An 18222-nucleotide genomic window follows, 5' to 3' on the forward strand; every position below is an offset into this window, starting at 1 on the left:
CGACGCAGGGGGCTCGATCCCAGGACTCTGGGGTCATAACCTGAGCTGAAGGCAGACACTTAACGACTGAGCCCCAGGCGCGCCTGAAATGTGTTTCACCAACTGTGCGTGGCCCGCGACGGCTGCTCCGTGTGAACTACTATTACAGTATGATGTTCGCTGCCAGGTTCAGGGCAGCAAGCGTCCTTCGCTGTGTCCACTCACGAGGGGCTCCGAGCCGGAGCAGCAGTGCATCGCTTCACTCCTTCCCTTCTCCGACCGGGCTTGACCGACAGCAGTCGGACCCATGGTGGAGGCTGCTAGTCGCTACCTGTGACAGGCGGGGGTGACGAAGGAGCCTCCTGGGCCCCCGAGAACTCCTGTTCCAGCTTGTCGACCAGCAGAACTGAAGGAAGGGAGGTTTGCTCACAGAGAGCCAGGAGGGTGATCAAGGAGATTCACAGGGATTTACCAAACACACACTCGTGTTTGGCTGATGTGACCAAGGACCGGGCCAGAGTTCACCAGCATTAAGATAAAAATGGAGTGTCTTTCAATGATTTTAAAATCAAATGTAGGGACGCCTGGTTGTCTCAGTTGGTTAAGCATTTGCTTGGCTCAGGTCATGATCCCAGGGTCCTAGGATCGAGTCCCGCATTGGGCCCCCTGCTCAGCAGGGTTTGGTGGGGGGGTCTGCTGCTCCCTCTCCTCCCTGCTCCTGCTCTCTCTAGCTATCTCTGTCTCCAATAAATACATAAAATCTTTTAAAAAGTCAAATTATTTTTTAGTAAAATGTAAAGTATTTTTAAATCTTTACATTGTTCATGCCAGGGGCAGCAGCAGGTGGTGGAAAAAGGGCCTCAGGGCAAGTCTTTTCCAACCGCATCTCTCAGCGTCCTGCGCTCCAGCCCCTGAGTGGCCGGAGGCTCCCCAGTCTGCTCGACTCACCTGCCAGGCTCTGTGCCACCGGCCGAGAGTCCACCGACGAACGCAGTCCTCGCCCCGAGCTGCTCACTGTTCATCAGGAAAGAATGCAGCACCAGAGACCGGTACAGGGGATTGAGGAACTCCAGAGGGAGGAACCGACCTGGGACTGAGGGCAGGGGGTGTGCAACGAAGGAGGAAATGACCGTGGGCTGCGTCTGCAGGGACGGGGAGGTCTCCCATGCGGCCGCAGCAAGAGGCACGCGTGGGCTCCAAGGCCTCCAACAGCTGCGCATGCAGAAGTCCGGGGTTGGTGGTGCTCAGAGCCGAGTGGGTGCAGGTGAGGGGGTGGCCTGCGGGCCGGGCAGGTGCCAGTCTCGGGCGTGACCCACCGTCGCCGAGGAAGAGCCCCTGCAAGCCAGTCTCTTCCGCTTTTACAACAGAGAAAGGGGCTCACTGCAAATACTTTAGAAGGTACAGGTCAGGGAAAGGGCGAAAAGTATTCAGAATTCCACAATGGAGAGAGATAACCACGGTTAACATCTTGACGTGCAATCTGTTATGTGTGTGTGTGTTTATACTAATAACTTCAAAAATGGAATCATTTAACAATAGGGTATATACCTACAAGGTAGTAATACTCTGCCTTACAAGAGAAAGGAAATTCCAACACATCCTACAACACGGAGAGACCTCCAGGACGTCACGCTAAGTGAGATAAGCCAATCATAAAAAGACAAACACTGCAGAATCCCACTGACACGAGCTGCCTGCACTAGTCAAATTCAGAGAGAGCAGAATGGTGGTTGCAAGGACTGAAGAAGGAGGGCGAAAGGGGAAGTTGTTCAATGGTACAACTTCAATTTTGCAAGATAAAAAGAGTTTTGGAGGTTGGGTGCACAACACTGTGAGTAAACTTACCATCACTGACTGTGCACTTAAAACTGGTTAAGATAGTGACTTCTACTTCTACTATGTGTGCTCTACTACAAAATTAAAAATAAAGAAATAAATTTTAAAAAGAAAATCAGTTAATAAATCTGTCTTAATATCTTTTAACTTATTTTTGTGATCACCTGTGTGATTGATACACACACACACACACACACACACACATATGTATCTCCATCAATATTCCAATATTTCAGTATAGTATTGTTGGCGTGATCTATCTTAATTTACTTAACCTAAGAAAATTATTTTTCTGGATGTGACCTGTGGGTGCTTGGCTAAGGGGAGGGGCCGGTAAAGGGCAGAGGTACGTGACCCAGAAGAAAGAGGATTATCAACAGAGCAAAGGTCCCGAAGGAAGGATGAGGAGATGGCATTCGGGGTTCAGGGAATGGACTGGCCTTAAAGATGTGGAAAAAAGGAAACCACATCCTCTGAAGATCAGGGGACTCCATTTGCATTTCTAAGGAAGAGCTGGGGCTGCTGAAGGGAGTCAGAGAATGGACGCCTCCAGGGAGCTGAAGCAGTGGAGGGAGTAGGGTGTGGGACAGCTGGAAGGGTACACAGGGACACTCAGAGAATGGGACACTGAGGCTAAGATTTCTGAGGTGGAAAAGTACCGATGGTATAAGAACCTGGGTGGAGGCCTGGGAGTGAACAGCTATGGTTTAGTTGGAGGTGAACTTATTGAAAAGGTCCAGTGGATTTTGAGGCCAGATCTATGGTCCGGTGATCCAGGACAACTGCCGTTGTCGAGAGTTAGGACAAGAGTTGGGGAGGAGGGGAGGCAGGGAAGACGCAGAGCCAGGTCCTCAGCAACTCGAGAAATGAATGAAGTGCCTGGGAGCTGGACAGAGAGCGGTGCTGAGAGAGGGTGGAAGGTGGTTTACCATGTTTGGCCTTAGAGTTGGGGATGACACGCCTTTCCATGCAGTGACCCACACAGAAGAGCGAGAGAGCAATCAGCCGGAAGGTCAAGGGCTTTATTAAGCGTGGATTCCCTGGGGTGCAGAGGGAAAGAATGGGGGGATTCAAAAGACGACCAGAAATGAAAACCTTAAGAAGCCATGAAAATGCAAGTTACGATATATGGTGGGGGGAGGTAAGGGAGGTGGGTGTGAGAGGTCTTACTGACACAGATCGTGGAAGGAGGAGGATCACAGGGTTCCGGACGTCGGTGAATGGCCAGGCTTGAACAAAAGAAAGAGAATGCACCCAGATCTAGTTTCAGAAAAGTGGTAGGAAATGCTATTAAGTTTGCAGAGAGACAGCGTGCTCGGAGGCTCCTAGTTCTCAGAGCACCTTCTCACGTATCTCCAGCTTCCTTACCGTGACTTCTTTTTCTCCATAACACATTCATCGTACGCTATACTATTTCCTTATCTATCCATTTCTGGTTGGTCTTCTCCAATAGACTATACAGCTCCCAGAGGGCAGGAATGTGTCTGTTTTGTTCACTGCTCTATCACCAGCACCTAGATATGTCTGCATATAGTAACACCTCAATAAATCACGCTGAATGAATAATCGAGTGAATGAATAAATGACAAAAACCAGTTAGGATGAGGATATCCCACGAGGTTTGCTAAAACTGCAGCAAGGGCCTCCCTCAGGAGGGAGCTATCTTAGAGGGCTCAGTGGTAAAGGGACAGAAGATGTAGGCCAGGGCCTCCTCCCAGGTCATATCTGTTCTTTTGTTCATTTTCCGCTTCTTAGATGTGACTGTTCCTTCTGATCCTACAAGGCTCAACTTGTGTGTCAGTGTCTCTTAGAAACCCTCTGATGTCTCTCCTCTTCTATCCAGGACACCCACCCCCTCGTGGGTGCTCTCGAGGCACCCAGGGGCTTTTCTCTCCACATTGCGCTTCCTCTAATGTAGGATAACTATTAATGTGTCCGCCTCCCCCGCCGGACTGAAGAAGCACGGCTTCCCGCAAACACACCGGCAGACGTCTACAAACGTTTGCTGGGTATATAAATGGCAAGTACTGCGCGTGTGAATCAGGTCAGTAAGAGACTATATTTTCCTTCTTTGAAGCTCAGTTTTGTCACACAAAAATTTGCACTTTGGCCCACTGAGCAAGGGGACTTCTGGTGCAAGGGCAACCAGGTAGGAAACAGCTCAGCTCTCCACACCAGAGATGAGCTGGAGTCTTTATCTTTAAGAGGAGAGAGGGGTCCACTGTCTTTCATGTGCCCCTTCCCCTGCCAGCTGGGGACCACAGGCGAGCCTGTCCTGCCAGCCGGGGATGCTCCCAGATGACGAAATGCAAGAGCACCCCAGGAACGTCTAAACAATGTCTGATTTGGGGCACCTGGGGTGCTCGGATGGTTAAGCGACTTCCTCTGGCTCAGGTCATGATCTCAGGGTCCTGGGATCCAGCCCAGCATTGGGCTCCGTGCTCAGCCTGGAGACTGCTTCTCCCTCTGCCTCTGCCTCTCTCTCTCTCTCTCGCTCTGTCTCTCATGAATAAATAAAATCTTAAAAAAAAAATAAACAATGTCTTCTTTGGTTTGAAGCGCAGCCTGGATTTTTACAGACTTTCAAATGATTCTATTGTACAGTCAGGGTTGAGAGGCTCTGCCCCCAGCAACTGGACGTCTTCTCTTGGTGTGAGGCGCTGTCCAAGGTAGCCGCTTCTCAAGCACGTCTTCACCCTGATGTCCGCCCAGCGGCTCCAGGCAAGGGTCAGTGGTCGTCTGAACCACGCAGTGGAAGAGCGCTGCGCTTGGGGCAGTACCAAAGCCGCAACACACAGTTAATTGTACCGGAGGAAACCACAACTTTGTGTTCAATCTGAATAAAACTGCACTGTCCAAGAGCCTCCATGTGGCTATTTAAATTTCAATTAATCCAGATTTTTAAAATTTTTAATTAAAAATTCAGTTCCTCAGTTGCACATTCAGTTGCTCAACACAGAGTGGCCACCATATGGCACGATGCGGAAAGCGAACATTTCCATCATTGCAGAACGTTCTAGTGGCGAAGGCTAACAGCAACTACCGATCCCCTTCTTCTTCTTCTTTTAAAGATGTTATTTATTTATCTGACAGACAGAGATCACAGTAGACAGAGAGGCAGGCAGAGAGAGAGGAGGAAACAGGGTCCCTGCTGAGCAGAGAGCGGGATGCGGGGCTCGATTCCAGGAGCCTGAGATCATGACCTGAGCCAAAGGCAGAGGCTTAACCCACTGAGCTACCCAGGAGCCCCTAATCCCCTTCTTCTGAAAGTAACCTGTGGCTATATTGATTTGCTGTTAATCACGGGCAAAATGGTTTGCAGAGGGTAAACAAACTGACCTTCTGGTCATTCCTTCTGAGCAGCCACACCTAGATGAGAGCAGCCCTTTATACGCCTTTTCCAGAATGAGAACTAAGATGGGAATTCTAGGCTCTCATGAACAACAGTTCTGAATAGTTCCATTACATGTATTAGGGCAGCGGTGGCTTTCCAACCTTTTTGACCAAGACTGACAGTAAACAGAAGTATTTAATATCACAATCCAATATACAGATATATATGTATATAACTGAAAAGAAATGTTTCAGAAATCAGTATTTATCCTTACTACAAATTTTGCACTTGGACGTTTTCTTTATTATTCTGTTCTATTGTATTTTCTGTTTCATTATAAAAATTAATCTACTCATCTGTTTTCATAGCCCTGCTGACCTACAGCTTGAAAAACTACTACCTTAAGATACAAGTTGGACACAAGAAACTGGGACTGGCCTTCACACCTCAGAGTTAACAGCCAGCTCGGTAATAATTCATAGCTAACATCTATTAGGCAATTACTGTCTGCCAGGCACTGTGTTAAATGTCTTCTATTTGTTACCTTATTCAAGTTTCATAATAGCCCACGGAATTGGTGTCTGAGAACTGGGAAATTCTGGGATTTTATGCTATTTGCACAAGTCATGGATGCTGAAGACGACCCGGGGCTCCTGGGTCAGGGACAAATGACTGTATTACTCTCAGCGACAGCAGTAGCTAGAGTACCTGCATTTTCTTGTAACCATCTTCCAGCTCTGACGTCTACAGGTGTCACAACAAAGGCCACGTGACCCCTGCACACACAGGCAGGAGCGTTCCTGGAGAGCAAGGCCGCCCTCGGACCCGTGTCCGTCATACTAGATGGACGCACGCCTGCCCGTTGCTTGAGGGCGACGCTACCTCTATCATCCAAGACTGTTCGCTGCGCACACATGCTGGGAAAGATGACCCAGGACAAAGTTGCTGCCAGTGCCTCCCTTCTTAAAGACCTGTCCAAAGGCAGGGATGCGCAGAGGACTGCCTCCCAACAGGACGTACCACAGCACCGAGAACAGCTTTAAAAGGATTAAGTAACTTATTCAAGGTTACACAGCTAGTGACCAGGCCCGCACGATACCTAAGCCTATGCTGACGCCTGCTTTCGCAGCCCGTGGACAGTGCCACAGGAAGGGAGAAGACATCAGTCACTCAGTCATTCGCATGTGAAATCCACTCCCGACAGGGACCAAGCCGCTGCACACAATGGGGGCCGCTCTCCCACATTTTCTTCCAGGGCCCGGAAGAAGAGTAGCATATGAACAAGGCTGACCAACGTTTCCTATAAAGAACCAGATACAGAAGACTGTCAGCTTCATGGGCCAGATGGGCTATTTGAACTGCTGGACTCTGTGGTAGTAGTGCAGAAGCAGCCCCAGGTGATATGCCGCCGATGGACAGGGCTGTGTTCCAATAAAACTTTATTTACAAAACAGTTAGCCAACCTCCCTCTCCCAACAACCCGGAGGGATAAAAAAAAAAAAAAAAATTACATGATATAATCTCTACATGCAAAGAAACAGTTTTTTTTTTTGTTTTTTTTTTTTGTTTTTTTTTTTAAGATTTTACTTATTTGTCAGAGAGAGAGCAAGCATGAGTAGGAGCAAGAGAAGACGGGGAAGCAGGTTCCCTACTGAGCAAGGAGTTTGATGCGGGACTCGATCCCAGGATCCTGGGATCACGACCTGAGCTGAAGGCAGACGCTTAACCAACTGAATCACCCAGGTGCCCCAAAACAATGACTTAATCGGAAAGGGTAAGGTCCATGTGCCGCAAGCAAGCAAACCAGGAGACACTTGAAACGGAACCGAGCCTGGGTTCAATGTCAGAGTCCCGCGAAGTCAGCTTGGACAGACAATATGTGAAGAACTGGTGTAAAATATCCACAGGCTAAAAGTAGAACGGAGCCTACGTATCTTTCTGTGATGACTGTGGTCATGCCACGACTCTAAGAAATAAATTATCTGACTTCCTAAGGCTTTTCTAGCTCTTAGAAGTGCTCAGTGGGGGACCAGTTATCATCCAGAACAATCCTCTTTATTTCCCAGGTGCTGAAATGAGTTAAAGCCTGTGTTATGAATGAGGAGGAGGTAACAGTGAAGAAAAAGTTCCTCCGGGCGAGGGACCATGTGAGGGATGGCACAAATACTGTCCGATGGCTGATAAAGGGCACCGCTGCTGAACTGCCAAATTTGTGGCCCCACAGGTAAACGCTCACTTTGTTCGATGGCCTCATCTTAAAAGATCACCATGTGCTACTCTTTGATCACAAGGACGTCCTCTCCCCAAATCAGTTAATGGGAAAACTTTGTCTCTATTTTTACATGCATACATAGAAAATCAGAATTTTGGCATGCAAATGGCAACCCACTCCTTTTCATACAGATCAATCGTTACATCACATATAAGCTCAAAATAAAATGGAAAAACACCAATCAAAATGTCACAGAAAAAATAATCAGTTTATTCAGGAACAATTCTATTAGCTATTAAAATTACAGGGCGAGAAATCCTGTTCTTGTGAACTCTGTGCTGTCACTGACAAGCCTGGAAAATTTTTCAAAATTTTCTAAGTCTAGGGCACGTGGGAACGTAATGCCACAAGAAAGAAAAACTGTCCCCCATAAGTTCATATTCCTGCCACTGCGTGCAGGTATTTTTAGTTGCTCGTGTTTCTACGTAAATACATTTTAAATTTTAGTGAAAAGTAGAATTTAGGAATTCCAGGAGATACATTTCCACTAGAAATTCCCGAACAATTACATTATGGAATTCTAATTTACAAACAGTCCAGGTGCAGTAAAAAATAGTATTTCTATTTGAAATGGCTTTACAGTGGTATCAGTATCTCTTAATTAACACCTTTCAGTGGGGCGCCTGGGTGGCTCAAGTCAAGCCTCTGCCTTCGGCTCACGTCATGATCCCAGGGTCCTGGGATGGAGCCACCATTGAGCTGTCTGCTCAGCGGGGAGTCTGCTTCTCCCTCTCCCTCTGCCCTATTCCCTGCTCTCTCTTGCTCCATCTCTTGTTTTTGCTATCTCAAATAAACAAAATCTTTAAAAAAAGAAAAACCACCTTTCACTCATAAGTCAATAAAATGAAAGATAATTTGAAAGACTGTTTTATTAACCAGACCAGTTTAAATACTATAATGTCCATTTTGGCTATGTACAGACTTCTTCTTGTTTTTTTGTTTTGTTTTGTTTGTCTTTTGCTTTTGTTTTTTGTTTTTAAAGATTATATTTATTTATTTGGGAAAGAGAAAGAGAGCATGAGTGGGGCTGGGGGAGAGGCAGAGGGAGACGGAGAAGGAGACTCCTCCCTGAGCAGGGAGCCCCACGTGAGGCTCAATCCTGAGACCCCAAGATTATGACCTTAGACAAGGCAGATGCTTACCTGACTGAGCCACTCAGGTGCCCGTTTTTCATTTTTCTAAGTAGGCTCCATATGCAGTGTGAAGCCCAACAGAGGGTTTGAACTCATGACCCTGAAATCAAGACCTGAGCTGAGACCAAGAGCCGGTGCTTAACTAACTGAACCCCCAGGCGCCCACTTTTGTTTTTTTAAAGTAATCTCTACCCCCAGATCTCACAACCCCAGATCACATGCTCTACTGACTGAGCCAGCCAGGTGCCCTTGGCTATGTACAGTTTTACTTTATGCCTTAAAACTTCCAATTATTACCATCTAAAGTATTTCTGTGGCAGCTAAGTCATTATAAGTGTAAAAAACAGGAAGAGGTCTACTTTGTTAATAAATGAAATGTCTGATGAACAGTAAGGCTCTGCTATTTTTGGAGACATTTATGTTTACATTCAGTTGAAAACCATTATAATTCATTATAATTACTGCAGAGTTAAATAACACCATTTAAACTACAGGCTGATTTCCTCTACTGCCATAGTTAATCACAATTACTTCTTTTTTTTTTAAAAGATTTTATTTTTATTTATTTGACAGACAGAGCGAGAGAATACAAGCAAGGGGAACAGAGGGGAGTGAGAAGCAGACCCCCCGCTGAGCAGAGAGCCCAATGTGGGACTCGATCCCAGGATGCTGGGATCATGACCTGAGCCCAAGGCAGACGCTTAACCGACTGAGCCACCCAGGCGCCCTCACAATGACTTCTTAAGCTTTGTCTACACTTGCCTAAAAGTATTACACGACCTCCAGCACGTTTTCAAAGACCTTCACTGTACTCCTTTGTACTCCATGGGTAGAGTCTGTACCCCGTCTCCAGAGGTGGACGCTTCTGAAGCTTTGAACATCTGAATGCCTCCAGGACATTCTGGAGTTTTTAAAGAAGTAGCCATGACGACAAGCTGTTTCCTCTTGTCTGCCTGATGAAGTCCATGGACATGTGGTCACTCAGACTTAGTTTGACCTTTAGGGAAAACTGAAATCCTCCTTCCAAAATGAATTTGGTTTTACTTTCTAGATTGCACTAGGTGAGGGAAAAAAAAAATTTCCAGCCTCAGTTTTAAGACCTCTCCTTGTACGTAAAATTCTTTTTTAAAAAAGATTTTATTTATTTATTTGACAGAGAGAGAGCGCGCACAAGCAGGGGGAGCGGCAGGGAGAGGGAGAAGCAGACTGCTGCTGAGCAGAGAGCCTGACACAGGGCTCGATCCCTGGACCCTGGGATCATGACCTGAGCCGAGGCAGATGTTTAACCAACTGAGCCACCCAGGTGCCCCTGTACATAAAATTCTGAAAACAACACTCTTTTCCATTTATTATATTAAAATGAAATCAAAAGGTACAAACTTCCTTTGTACAAACAAACTTTATTTTTTTTATAAAATAAAGTCGTCTTGGGGATATAATGTATAGTATGGTGACTGCAGTAAATAATACTGTATTATGCATTCGAAGGTTGCTGAGAGAGTGGATGTCACAAATTCTCATCACAAGAAAAAAATCTGTATCTATACGTGGTGAGGGAAGTTAACTAGACTTAGTCCTTTTGCAACATATGCAAATACCCAATCATCGTGGTGTACATCTGAAAGTAACATACTATTACCTGTCTATTACAAATAAAAATAGATACATATCACGAAACACAGGCAACAAGTGATTCCAAAAAACAATTTAGAATGTAGTAAAAAGTGGGAGATTTATGGGATGCACCTTATCTATTCAGACCATTTGGGATGATTTGCTACAAAGCAATGGGTAGAAGTCAGCGAGTGGTTAGGAAGGAAGGAAGCCCGAACAGTCTGTAGTTAGTCTTTCGGTAATTTGCGTTTCTTTGGTCCCCAGGCTTCCTGATCCAGGGCATTCACTTTCAGGGGCCAGAGGCTGGGAGCAGCAAGGTCTCTCCTGGCCTAAAGACAGTGAGTAAACACAGAGTGACTCCCCACCTCCCCAACAGGATTCATCTTACTCAGAGGATGGCTGTGGTCTGCTCACTTCTGTGCTTGTGCAAGGCTACGCAATGTCTGAGCCTCAGAGGTGTGCCGCTGTCCCGCTGCACATCACTGTCACACTGCACTGTGGAAGGGGGGGGATCTGTCACCGACTACCTGGGGCTCACATCCTGCCTCTCCGACTTCCTGGGATTGGAGGTACCATGGGATCGTGGCGAGGCTCACAGGACTGTCCTGAGAAGCAACGTAATACATGTGAAGCATTCAGCGTAGGGCCCTCGGGAAGTACTCAGTGATTTGCGGAGGCCTTAGATCAATGCTTCCCAAAAGTGGGTCTTGAGCCTACTTTCAAAGGCAATATTTGATATCATGATCCAAGAGACACACAAACACTCATATAATAATACTAGAAATAATGACCCTGCTTATACAGTGCTCACTATATGTGGACTGGGCATTGCAGCGGCAGGATTTGAGTCCAAGGGTCCTGGTAATGTAGTGCTTTCCGTTGCCACCCTCCCTGCGGCCTTGTATTTGCCGGACGTGGGAGAAGCAAAAATTTCAGCAGTCACTAGCAGCTCCCACTGAGAGGGACACATAATGAGAATTCCTATTCCACTGTATATTTCATTTCATTAAAAAACAAGCAAACAAAACACTGACCTTAACCTTTTAAATCAATTCCATGACTCAGGACACATGGTTTGAAAAATACTGTAAGGGTGTATGAAAATGTTTTGGAAACATAAGGAGAAAGTTAAGCAAAAACATGTGTCTCGTCTTGGGGGCTTGACCATGTTACTGTGCACGGCAGACCTCAAAAACAGCGACAAACCAAAACAGGAGTACATGGAACATTTCCTAAATTCACGAAGCCTCCCCCAGTGGCCTCAGCCGCTCCTTGAGGCGGGGGTACTCATTTGTTGGCTTTTTCACGGGATTTCTGTGACTGTCAGACAGGAACGGGAATCGGACGGGAGAATGGTTGTGCGTCAGCCCTCAGCTCCCACCTCTTCTCCAAACATCCCTCCCCTTGAAAAGTCTAAAAGCGCAGAAACCAGCTTTAAGAATAAATGATTCTATTACGTGCAAGAGAGCAGATTCGAGGACGTGGAAGAACACACGCTCGCACGGGGCCGAGCATCTAAACTGCTCTGGACCTTGCTTATTCTGCGGGCGAGCAAATACATATAAATTAAAAAGGGAAACTTAATTTTTAGAGTGGGCTGGAACTTCAGCATAAAACACCTTCTTTAGAGTAAATGCTAGTGTTTTGGTAACAATAGGATGACAGAGTGAAATTTAAATTCTGGGTCTATCACTGCCTATTTCCACTTTCTTCCAAAGAATAATTGCCAACAGGGGCCCCTGGGTGGCTCAGTCAGTTAAGGGTCCAACTCTTCATTTCAGCTCAGGTCATGATCTCAGGGTTGTGAGGTCGAGCCCCACGTCGGACTCCATGCTTAGTGCAGAGCCTGCTTGGGATTTTCTTGCTCTTTCTCCCTCTGCCCCTCCCCCCAACCACTCATGTTCTCTAAATAAATAAATAAATAAATAAATAAAATCTTAAAAAAAAAAAAAGAATTGCCATCAAATGTTATCTCTACAGGAAACAGGTAAAGACAGTTTAGAGCTACACCATCCAGCATGATAGCCACTAGTCCCATGTGGCTATTTAAATTAATTAAAATTAAATAAAAACTAGAATCAAGTCCCTCAGTTGTACGAGGCACATACCAAGTGCTCAACAGCCACATGTGGCTTGTGGCCAGCACCTCGGACAAATGATGGAATACAGAACGTTTTACTGGACAGCACCAATATAGAGAAAGGCCATTTGCAGAGGCTAAAAGAAAAATGCTGATTTCTTAATCGCTAGAAGAATTCCAAGCCCGACTCAGCAGTGCTGGCTTGACTTGCTCCACAGCGAGGTTGGTCTGCCGGAAGATTCCACCACAGTCTCGCACTATCATTGCAACTGCTCGTCCGAAATCTCTTCGCATGGAGACTTGCCATTGCCAAGAAGCTATCTTTCGCCATCCCACCACACCAGGAAAGGGTATTTGGCGAAAACAACAACTTGTTAGAGTTCTACTAACTTATAAGCTCGCTTGAAAGTACTCAGAACAACTGGTGAGAAGCCATGGAGACACAGGCCACTGGCAGAGCCAGGAGGAGAAGTCTGCCGTTGGAGTTAGGGAGGCACTTCTGCCGTCAGCTCCGGGTAAAACCTTTATTACACACCAGAGTGTGCTCCTCGCCTTGTCGTGAACGTGGGCCCAGATTCAGTAACACTTGGTGTTTGTATCGCACTTTTGAGAGCTTTAGCTCAAATCTTACTTCAGCCTCTCAGAACCTGATCACCACTGTGGGGTGGATTCTGGGAGCTACAGACACTGCTGGTGACGGGGGACACTGAGAGGTCATACGTTATCCTGTCAGTGTCTGTCTTGCTTCATTGGTTCCTGAAATGATCCCCAGTGGCCAGAGTTTCGTGGGAGCAAATGGCTCAAACTGCAGGCCCCGCCAGCTTCCCCGCGTGGGGACCGCAGGCCCTCCGGCTCTGGCCCGCTGGACGGCGGAGGTGCGCTCCGGTCACCGGGGAAACGAAGCAGGGCACGGACAAGAGTGTGACGCAAAGTGCTGTCCCTGTGGATGACTGCAGAGCAGGTGCCGTGAACGGACACCCCGCAAGGTCACGGCACACACGGGTGTGGTGGATCCAGAACAGAGCCTGACACCGGGCCTTACTGGGTTCGCACAATCACTGCCCAGCGCAACTCCCCCTGCGCGCAGCAAACTCTAAGGGGATTTGATGAGAAATCTGTGCCTTGAGCAACGGCTACAAAGATACTTTAACCTGGATTTAAACAACCCAGACGGCCTCGTGCTAGCGGCAGAGTGAACGTCAGTCCGAGGTCTGCAGCACCGACCCAGGGGTGGCCCCCGCGGGCCGCACTTCGTTCCCTTCCGTCTACCATGGCCAGTGCCTGAGCGTCCAACCTGGGGAGCAAATCCAGAACCGACCGGCCGAGCCGCGGCCCCCAGAGGAAACGCGCCGCCCCTTAGGAGGCCGCAGCCTGGAAACGTCTCCGCGACGCCGAGGGAAGACAGTGCGGATTCGTGCACGACGGCTGAGCCCCAAACTCTCTGATCTGCAAATACCCACGCGTGAGCCCAAGTTCTTCCTCAAAGCCGTAAGCGGGTCCGCTCGCTAACGGCCCCCGCGGGGTCTCCAGAGTCGCCCTCGCCTGCGGCCAGGACGGCGGGGGCAGCCGCGCGCCCCGAACCCTGCCCGGGTCGGAGCAGACACGCCCAGCGGGAGCTCGCACCGCCGTCCGGCCTCGAAACCCCCACAGGCCGCCCCGGCTCTTGCGGACGCGCCCCGAGCACGGCCGGGCCCCGCGCTGTGGGCCGGGCACCGCGGGCCGTCCGTGGGGCGTGGGGACCCCGGGGGGCGCTCGGGCGGGACGCGCGGACGCGAGCGACGAGCACCAGCAGGGAGCCTGAGTCTCACGCGGGAGCGACACTCCTCCGAGGCGGAGAAAACCGCGCGCCGAGTCTCCCTCCGCCACCCGGAGCGACTCGCTCCCACGGACGAGCGGCCCCGGCAGCCCCCCCGCGCGGAGAAGCCGAAAAGTCCGCGTCCTGCCCGCGTGCGGCCGGAGAGACGGCGCGGCTGTGCGGGGCGGGGGGGCGGCGTGCGGGGCGAGGCGAGCTCGTGCCGCCCCCGGTCCCTCCCCGGCCCCTCCCGGGCCCTCCCCGGTCCCCCGTCGCCCGAGCCGGCCCGACTCGGCGAACGGTCAAGTGAGCCGCGGCGGCAGGAGCCCCGGAGGCCGAACCTGGGGTCGCTCCCGACCGAGTCCATCGGGCAACAAAGGGCCGGGCCGTGCGCGGGGGGCGGCGCGTGGGGACACCTGTCACCGCGCGGGACGGGGCCGCGGCCGGCGGGCGGCGCAGGGGCTCGGCGGACAGACTGCGGCGGCGGGGACCGAGGCGCGGGGGACAGGCGGGGGCAGCTCCGGGCGCGGCCGGACACGCGCGTCTCCCCAGCGGGGGCTCGGCCGGGCAGACCCGCGCCCGGGGCGCTGCGGGACTGGGGCAGGGCGGAGCGGGGCCCCCGCGGCCGGGAGGACCCCGGCGCCCCAGTCCCGCAGCAGCGCCCGCCGCCCCCGGTCTCCGCCTCCAAGCTGGGCGCGGAGCCGGCCCCCGCCCCCGGATGCCCCGCGTCCCCCGCTGCCTCGCGCCCCCGCTGCCCCGCGCCCCCCGCTGCCCCGCGGCCCGGCGGAGGAGGGGGCGCCGCGCCTACCTGGTCGGGAGCGGCGGGGCCGCGGTCGCCTGGCGGGGCCGTGACCTGCGGCGGAGGCAGCGGCGGCGGCGAGGCGGGCGCTTCCTTCAGGAAGGGGTGGGACCTGCGCGCCCGCCCGCCCCCGCCGCCGCTGCCCGCACCCCGCTCCTCCCGGGGTCTCCGCCGCGAGGCCGCCCCCGAGAGCCGAGCCCCCGCCCCCCCCCGAGCCTCCGGCCGCCGTCCCCCCCCACCCCCGGGCCCCGAGTTCTTACCGGGCGCTGCGCCGCGCGGCACCGCCGAAGCGCCGCGTTCCCGAGCCCGCGTGGACGCGCCCGCCGCCGCCCGGGGACGGGCAGGACGGAACGTGCGACCCTCCGCGCGGAGGCGATTCTCCGCGACCCGCGGTGACCTTCCGGATGCTGCCTCGGGTCCGCGCCCGCGGGTCTGCACCAGCGGCCGGGGCGGCTCCCCCCGCGGCAGGAGCGCGTCCCGCCCGCTTCCGACCCCGCTCGGCCGCGTCAGGGTGCGGGGAGACCGCAGTCCCGCGTCCTAGTCGCCCCCGCGCCCGACCTCGGCCGACCGGGCGCCGCGCCGGGGACCTCGGGCAGCCGCGAGCGACGCGCCATTGCTCCCCCGCCCGCGCGGGCTCCGGTTCCTCGCGGCCCCGCGGGAGGACCCCCGCCCCCACCCCAGGACGGCCGCGGGCCGGGGGCGCCGGGCCACGCCCATCTCCTTTGGTCCGTGGCGGCTCAGGGCGCAGGGTTCAACCCCCGGCCCGACCCTCTGCGCCCCTCCCCCACCGGCCCTGCTCACCCGGCGCGCGCCGATGTGCTGCTGCGTCCTCGGGGCCACCAGCCCGCCGCCTCTCGACGCCAGGGACCCTCCCCGAGCAGTGTGGGTGCGGCCCACCTGCTCGCAACGAAACTCCTGCTCGTCTGGACTCCCCTGAGGGTGTGCGCTGGGTCAGCCCGCGCGTGTCTGCGGAGACGGTCCCTCATCACACTCTCCACGGGATCCGTGAGTCCCTCCAAGTCCCATCCGTGAATGACCCCAGCCCGGTGTGAGAGCCTCCCCCTCCACACGCCTCGGGCCCTACACTTCTCTCTGCAGTGCCTGAAGGAACCCGCTAGCCAGACCTTCTACCGTCTCCCAGCCCATTCTCCCAGAAGTTCCGGATCCATCCAAACAGCTCATGACCCCTCCTGACACTGCACACCAGAACCGCCCGCGAAGGCTTTAAAAGAATAAAAAAAAATACAAGAGCCTGGTCCCAGCTCAGACCCCAGAGTCAGGACCCGGGAGGAGGAGGGGTGGCAGGGGAAGGTACTTCGCAAAGAGCCCCAGATGATTTGACCGGCCTATGACTAAGTCCCTGCCTTTCTTGGAGAAAGGGTCCCCGATTTATAGAATGTCCTTCCTTTTTCTTTTCTCCACAGGAGGATTGAGAACCCCTGCACTATGTTTAACTTATTTGAGATGTCGTTGTCACTTAGAGTCGGGCCCACTCTTGCTTAAGAAACCAACTTGGATTTGCAAGGATGGCAGGCTCAGCGCCACTTGCCAGCAACACCCAATCACTGCCACCTTCCTTTCCAAAATGTCCATCCAGATAAGCCCCAAGTGTGAATTAAACTGTATTCCCGACAGTGATACCGACAACTAAAATATTATGTTAAAATACTGGCCACAAAGGAGCGCTGGTTGCTGTGACCAGGTCTGTTACTGTCATGAGCCATCTAGTGAAACTTCTAGAGAACTGATGACCAACAAAACACAACTTTATCTATGCTTTTATCTCCTTTTATTGCTCTTGGAACTGCACGCATTAAAATGTGTTCATTCTGCACTCAATATGACCTGCGCTATTTTAAATCACGTATGGGCGTAAGATCGAAATACTTTCCTAGAACCAGTTGTCTTTTTAAAAAATGTACATAAAGATTCATCCTGTGTTCTTAAATGATTTGTTGACAGTGTTCCAAAACACTTCGGGCTTTGAGGAAAGGGCTAAGTACAGAACGAATAGGGTTTAAGGCCTGCCAGTAGACGCCAGCCACAGCCACGGTGGGACAGGATGGAGATCATTATGCAGAGACATAATCAGTCCCCAGGACCACTATGAGGCACCATGATTCTGACACCGCGCTACTGACCGGCGTTCGGTGAACAGCACAGGTGTCCACCAGTCTGAGTAGGGGCCATGGCTCTTCTGATATTAGACCTGGCTATCTAACAGAAACCACAACAAAACATGCGGAATTCTAAGAAATTCTGTACTTTGCTCATTTCCTTTCTCTTAGGCAGCCAGTTTGTGGTTGTTTATGATGCAAATCAGGTCCCTTGTTTGATTGGAAAAGCAGGGAAGCACGACTTATAAATAACACTGCCGGGGTTCTGGGATCCTTGCTGTGGCTGGAGTTGCAGTATATCTTGTTGTAATAAAACTCTCTGTACCAGGAAGTTAGTGCCAGCCACCGATAATTCAAGTAGTCTCCGATAAACAACAAAACTATGCAAAGTTTGTTGAAACGGCATTTGATCTTTTCCAACATCTACCTGTTAAGGAATCTTTATAGGGACCATTGGAAAGAGAAAGAGAATACGTTTGGTAACAGGATGTTAAAATGGGAGCTATAGGGGCGCCTGGGTGGCTCAGTGGGTTAAGCTGCTGCCTTGGGCTCAGGTCATGATCTCTGAGTCCTGGGAGGGAGTCCCACAGCGGGCTCCTTGCTCGTCAGGGAGCCTGCTTCCCTCTCCACCTCTACCTGCCACTCTGCCTGCCTGTGTACTCACTTGCTCTCTCTCTCTCTCTCTGACAAATAAATAAATAAAATCTTTAAAAATAAAATGGGAGCTATTATTTCATTTCCATTTGACAGATGCCCCACACACCAGTCGTAAGCCTCTCTCACCTTCCAAGCAAGGCGCAGGGCGGTGATTTGGGACTTGCAAGGGGGACTTGCAAGGGGGTGTTCCCTTAACGTCTCACTTACCTGGGAGATGTCCGAAGGTTGAGGTGGGGGTTGGTGAGGCCACTTGGGTCAGAGAAGGGTTTCTATAGAGGGACTGAAGATGTCTAAGAGGTCCCTCCTATGCCCCCCCACCCCCCAGGGACAGGTCGGAGGGGGCTTTCCTCTCACCTTAGGTCTGGCGACAGGCACTCCAGGCAGAGTTCTCGGAGAGCCTGGGATGTGTCTCCTGCAGTTTGGGGAACGCCATGGGCCGGTGTCTACCTCATGCTTGAGAAATCTAAAAGGCCAGAGTTGGCAAACGTGGCCTGAACACAGGGTAGAGACCGTGGTAGGGGAAGCAATTTACTCCCACGGAAAACAAGTCTGGAGAGGGTGAGACAGCGTGGGCTTGACTTTGATCCTCCCCAAGAGGCTTGCCTGGAA

The 18222-nt window shown here is 51.4% G+C and overlaps 2 protein-coding genes across 7 annotated transcripts in view; one reads left to right on the plus strand and one right to left on the minus strand.

The window, feature by feature from the left end:
- TMEM150C (transmembrane protein 150C) overlaps window positions 1-15250 on the minus strand; it is a 75983-nt gene extending 60733 nt beyond the window's left edge. For 3 of the 6 annotated variants that reach the window (XM_047719683.1, XM_047719682.1, XM_047719679.1), the window contains exon 1: window positions 14849-14910. The gene's annotated coding sequence lies outside the window, so the exon portion shown is untranslated. Of the gene's footprint in view, window positions 1-10556; window positions 10881-14848; window positions 14911-15099 lie in introns of those variants that run through there. The other 3 variants (XM_047719684.1, XM_047719686.1, XM_047719680.1) reach the window with 3 other exon arrangements.
- Window positions 13010-15871, plus strand: LOC125094209 (basic proline-rich protein-like). Its single transcript, XM_047719876.1, has 4 exons — window positions 13010-13123; window positions 13434-13736; window positions 13779-15191; window positions 15281-15871. Exons 1-4 carry the CDS (start codon window positions 13010-13012, stop codon window positions 15869-15871), a joined length of 2421 nt encoding a protein of 806 aa, XP_047575832.1.
- The last annotated feature ends 2351 nt before the right edge of the window (window positions 15872-18222 follow it).

The sequence above is a fragment of the Lutra lutra genome, chromosome 2 (assembly GCF_902655055.1).
Source record: "Lutra lutra chromosome 2, mLutLut1.2, whole genome shotgun sequence".
NCBI lineage: Eukaryota > Metazoa > Chordata > Mammalia > Carnivora > Mustelidae > Lutra > Lutra lutra.

Coding starts and splice junctions, on each gene's coding strand:
- LOC125094209 (XM_047719876.1), top strand. CDS start 13,010: ATGATCCCCAGTGGCCAGAGTTTCGTGGGAGCAAATGGCTCAAACTGC. Junction 13,737..13,778: donor CCAAGTTCTTCCTCAAAGCC/GTAAGCGGGTCC, acceptor CGGGGTCTCCAG/AGTCGCCCTCGCCTGCGGCC. Junction 15,192..15,280: donor GGGGACGGGCAGGACGGAAC/GTGCGACCCTCC, acceptor GGTCTGCACCAG/CGGCCGGGGCGGCTCCCCCC.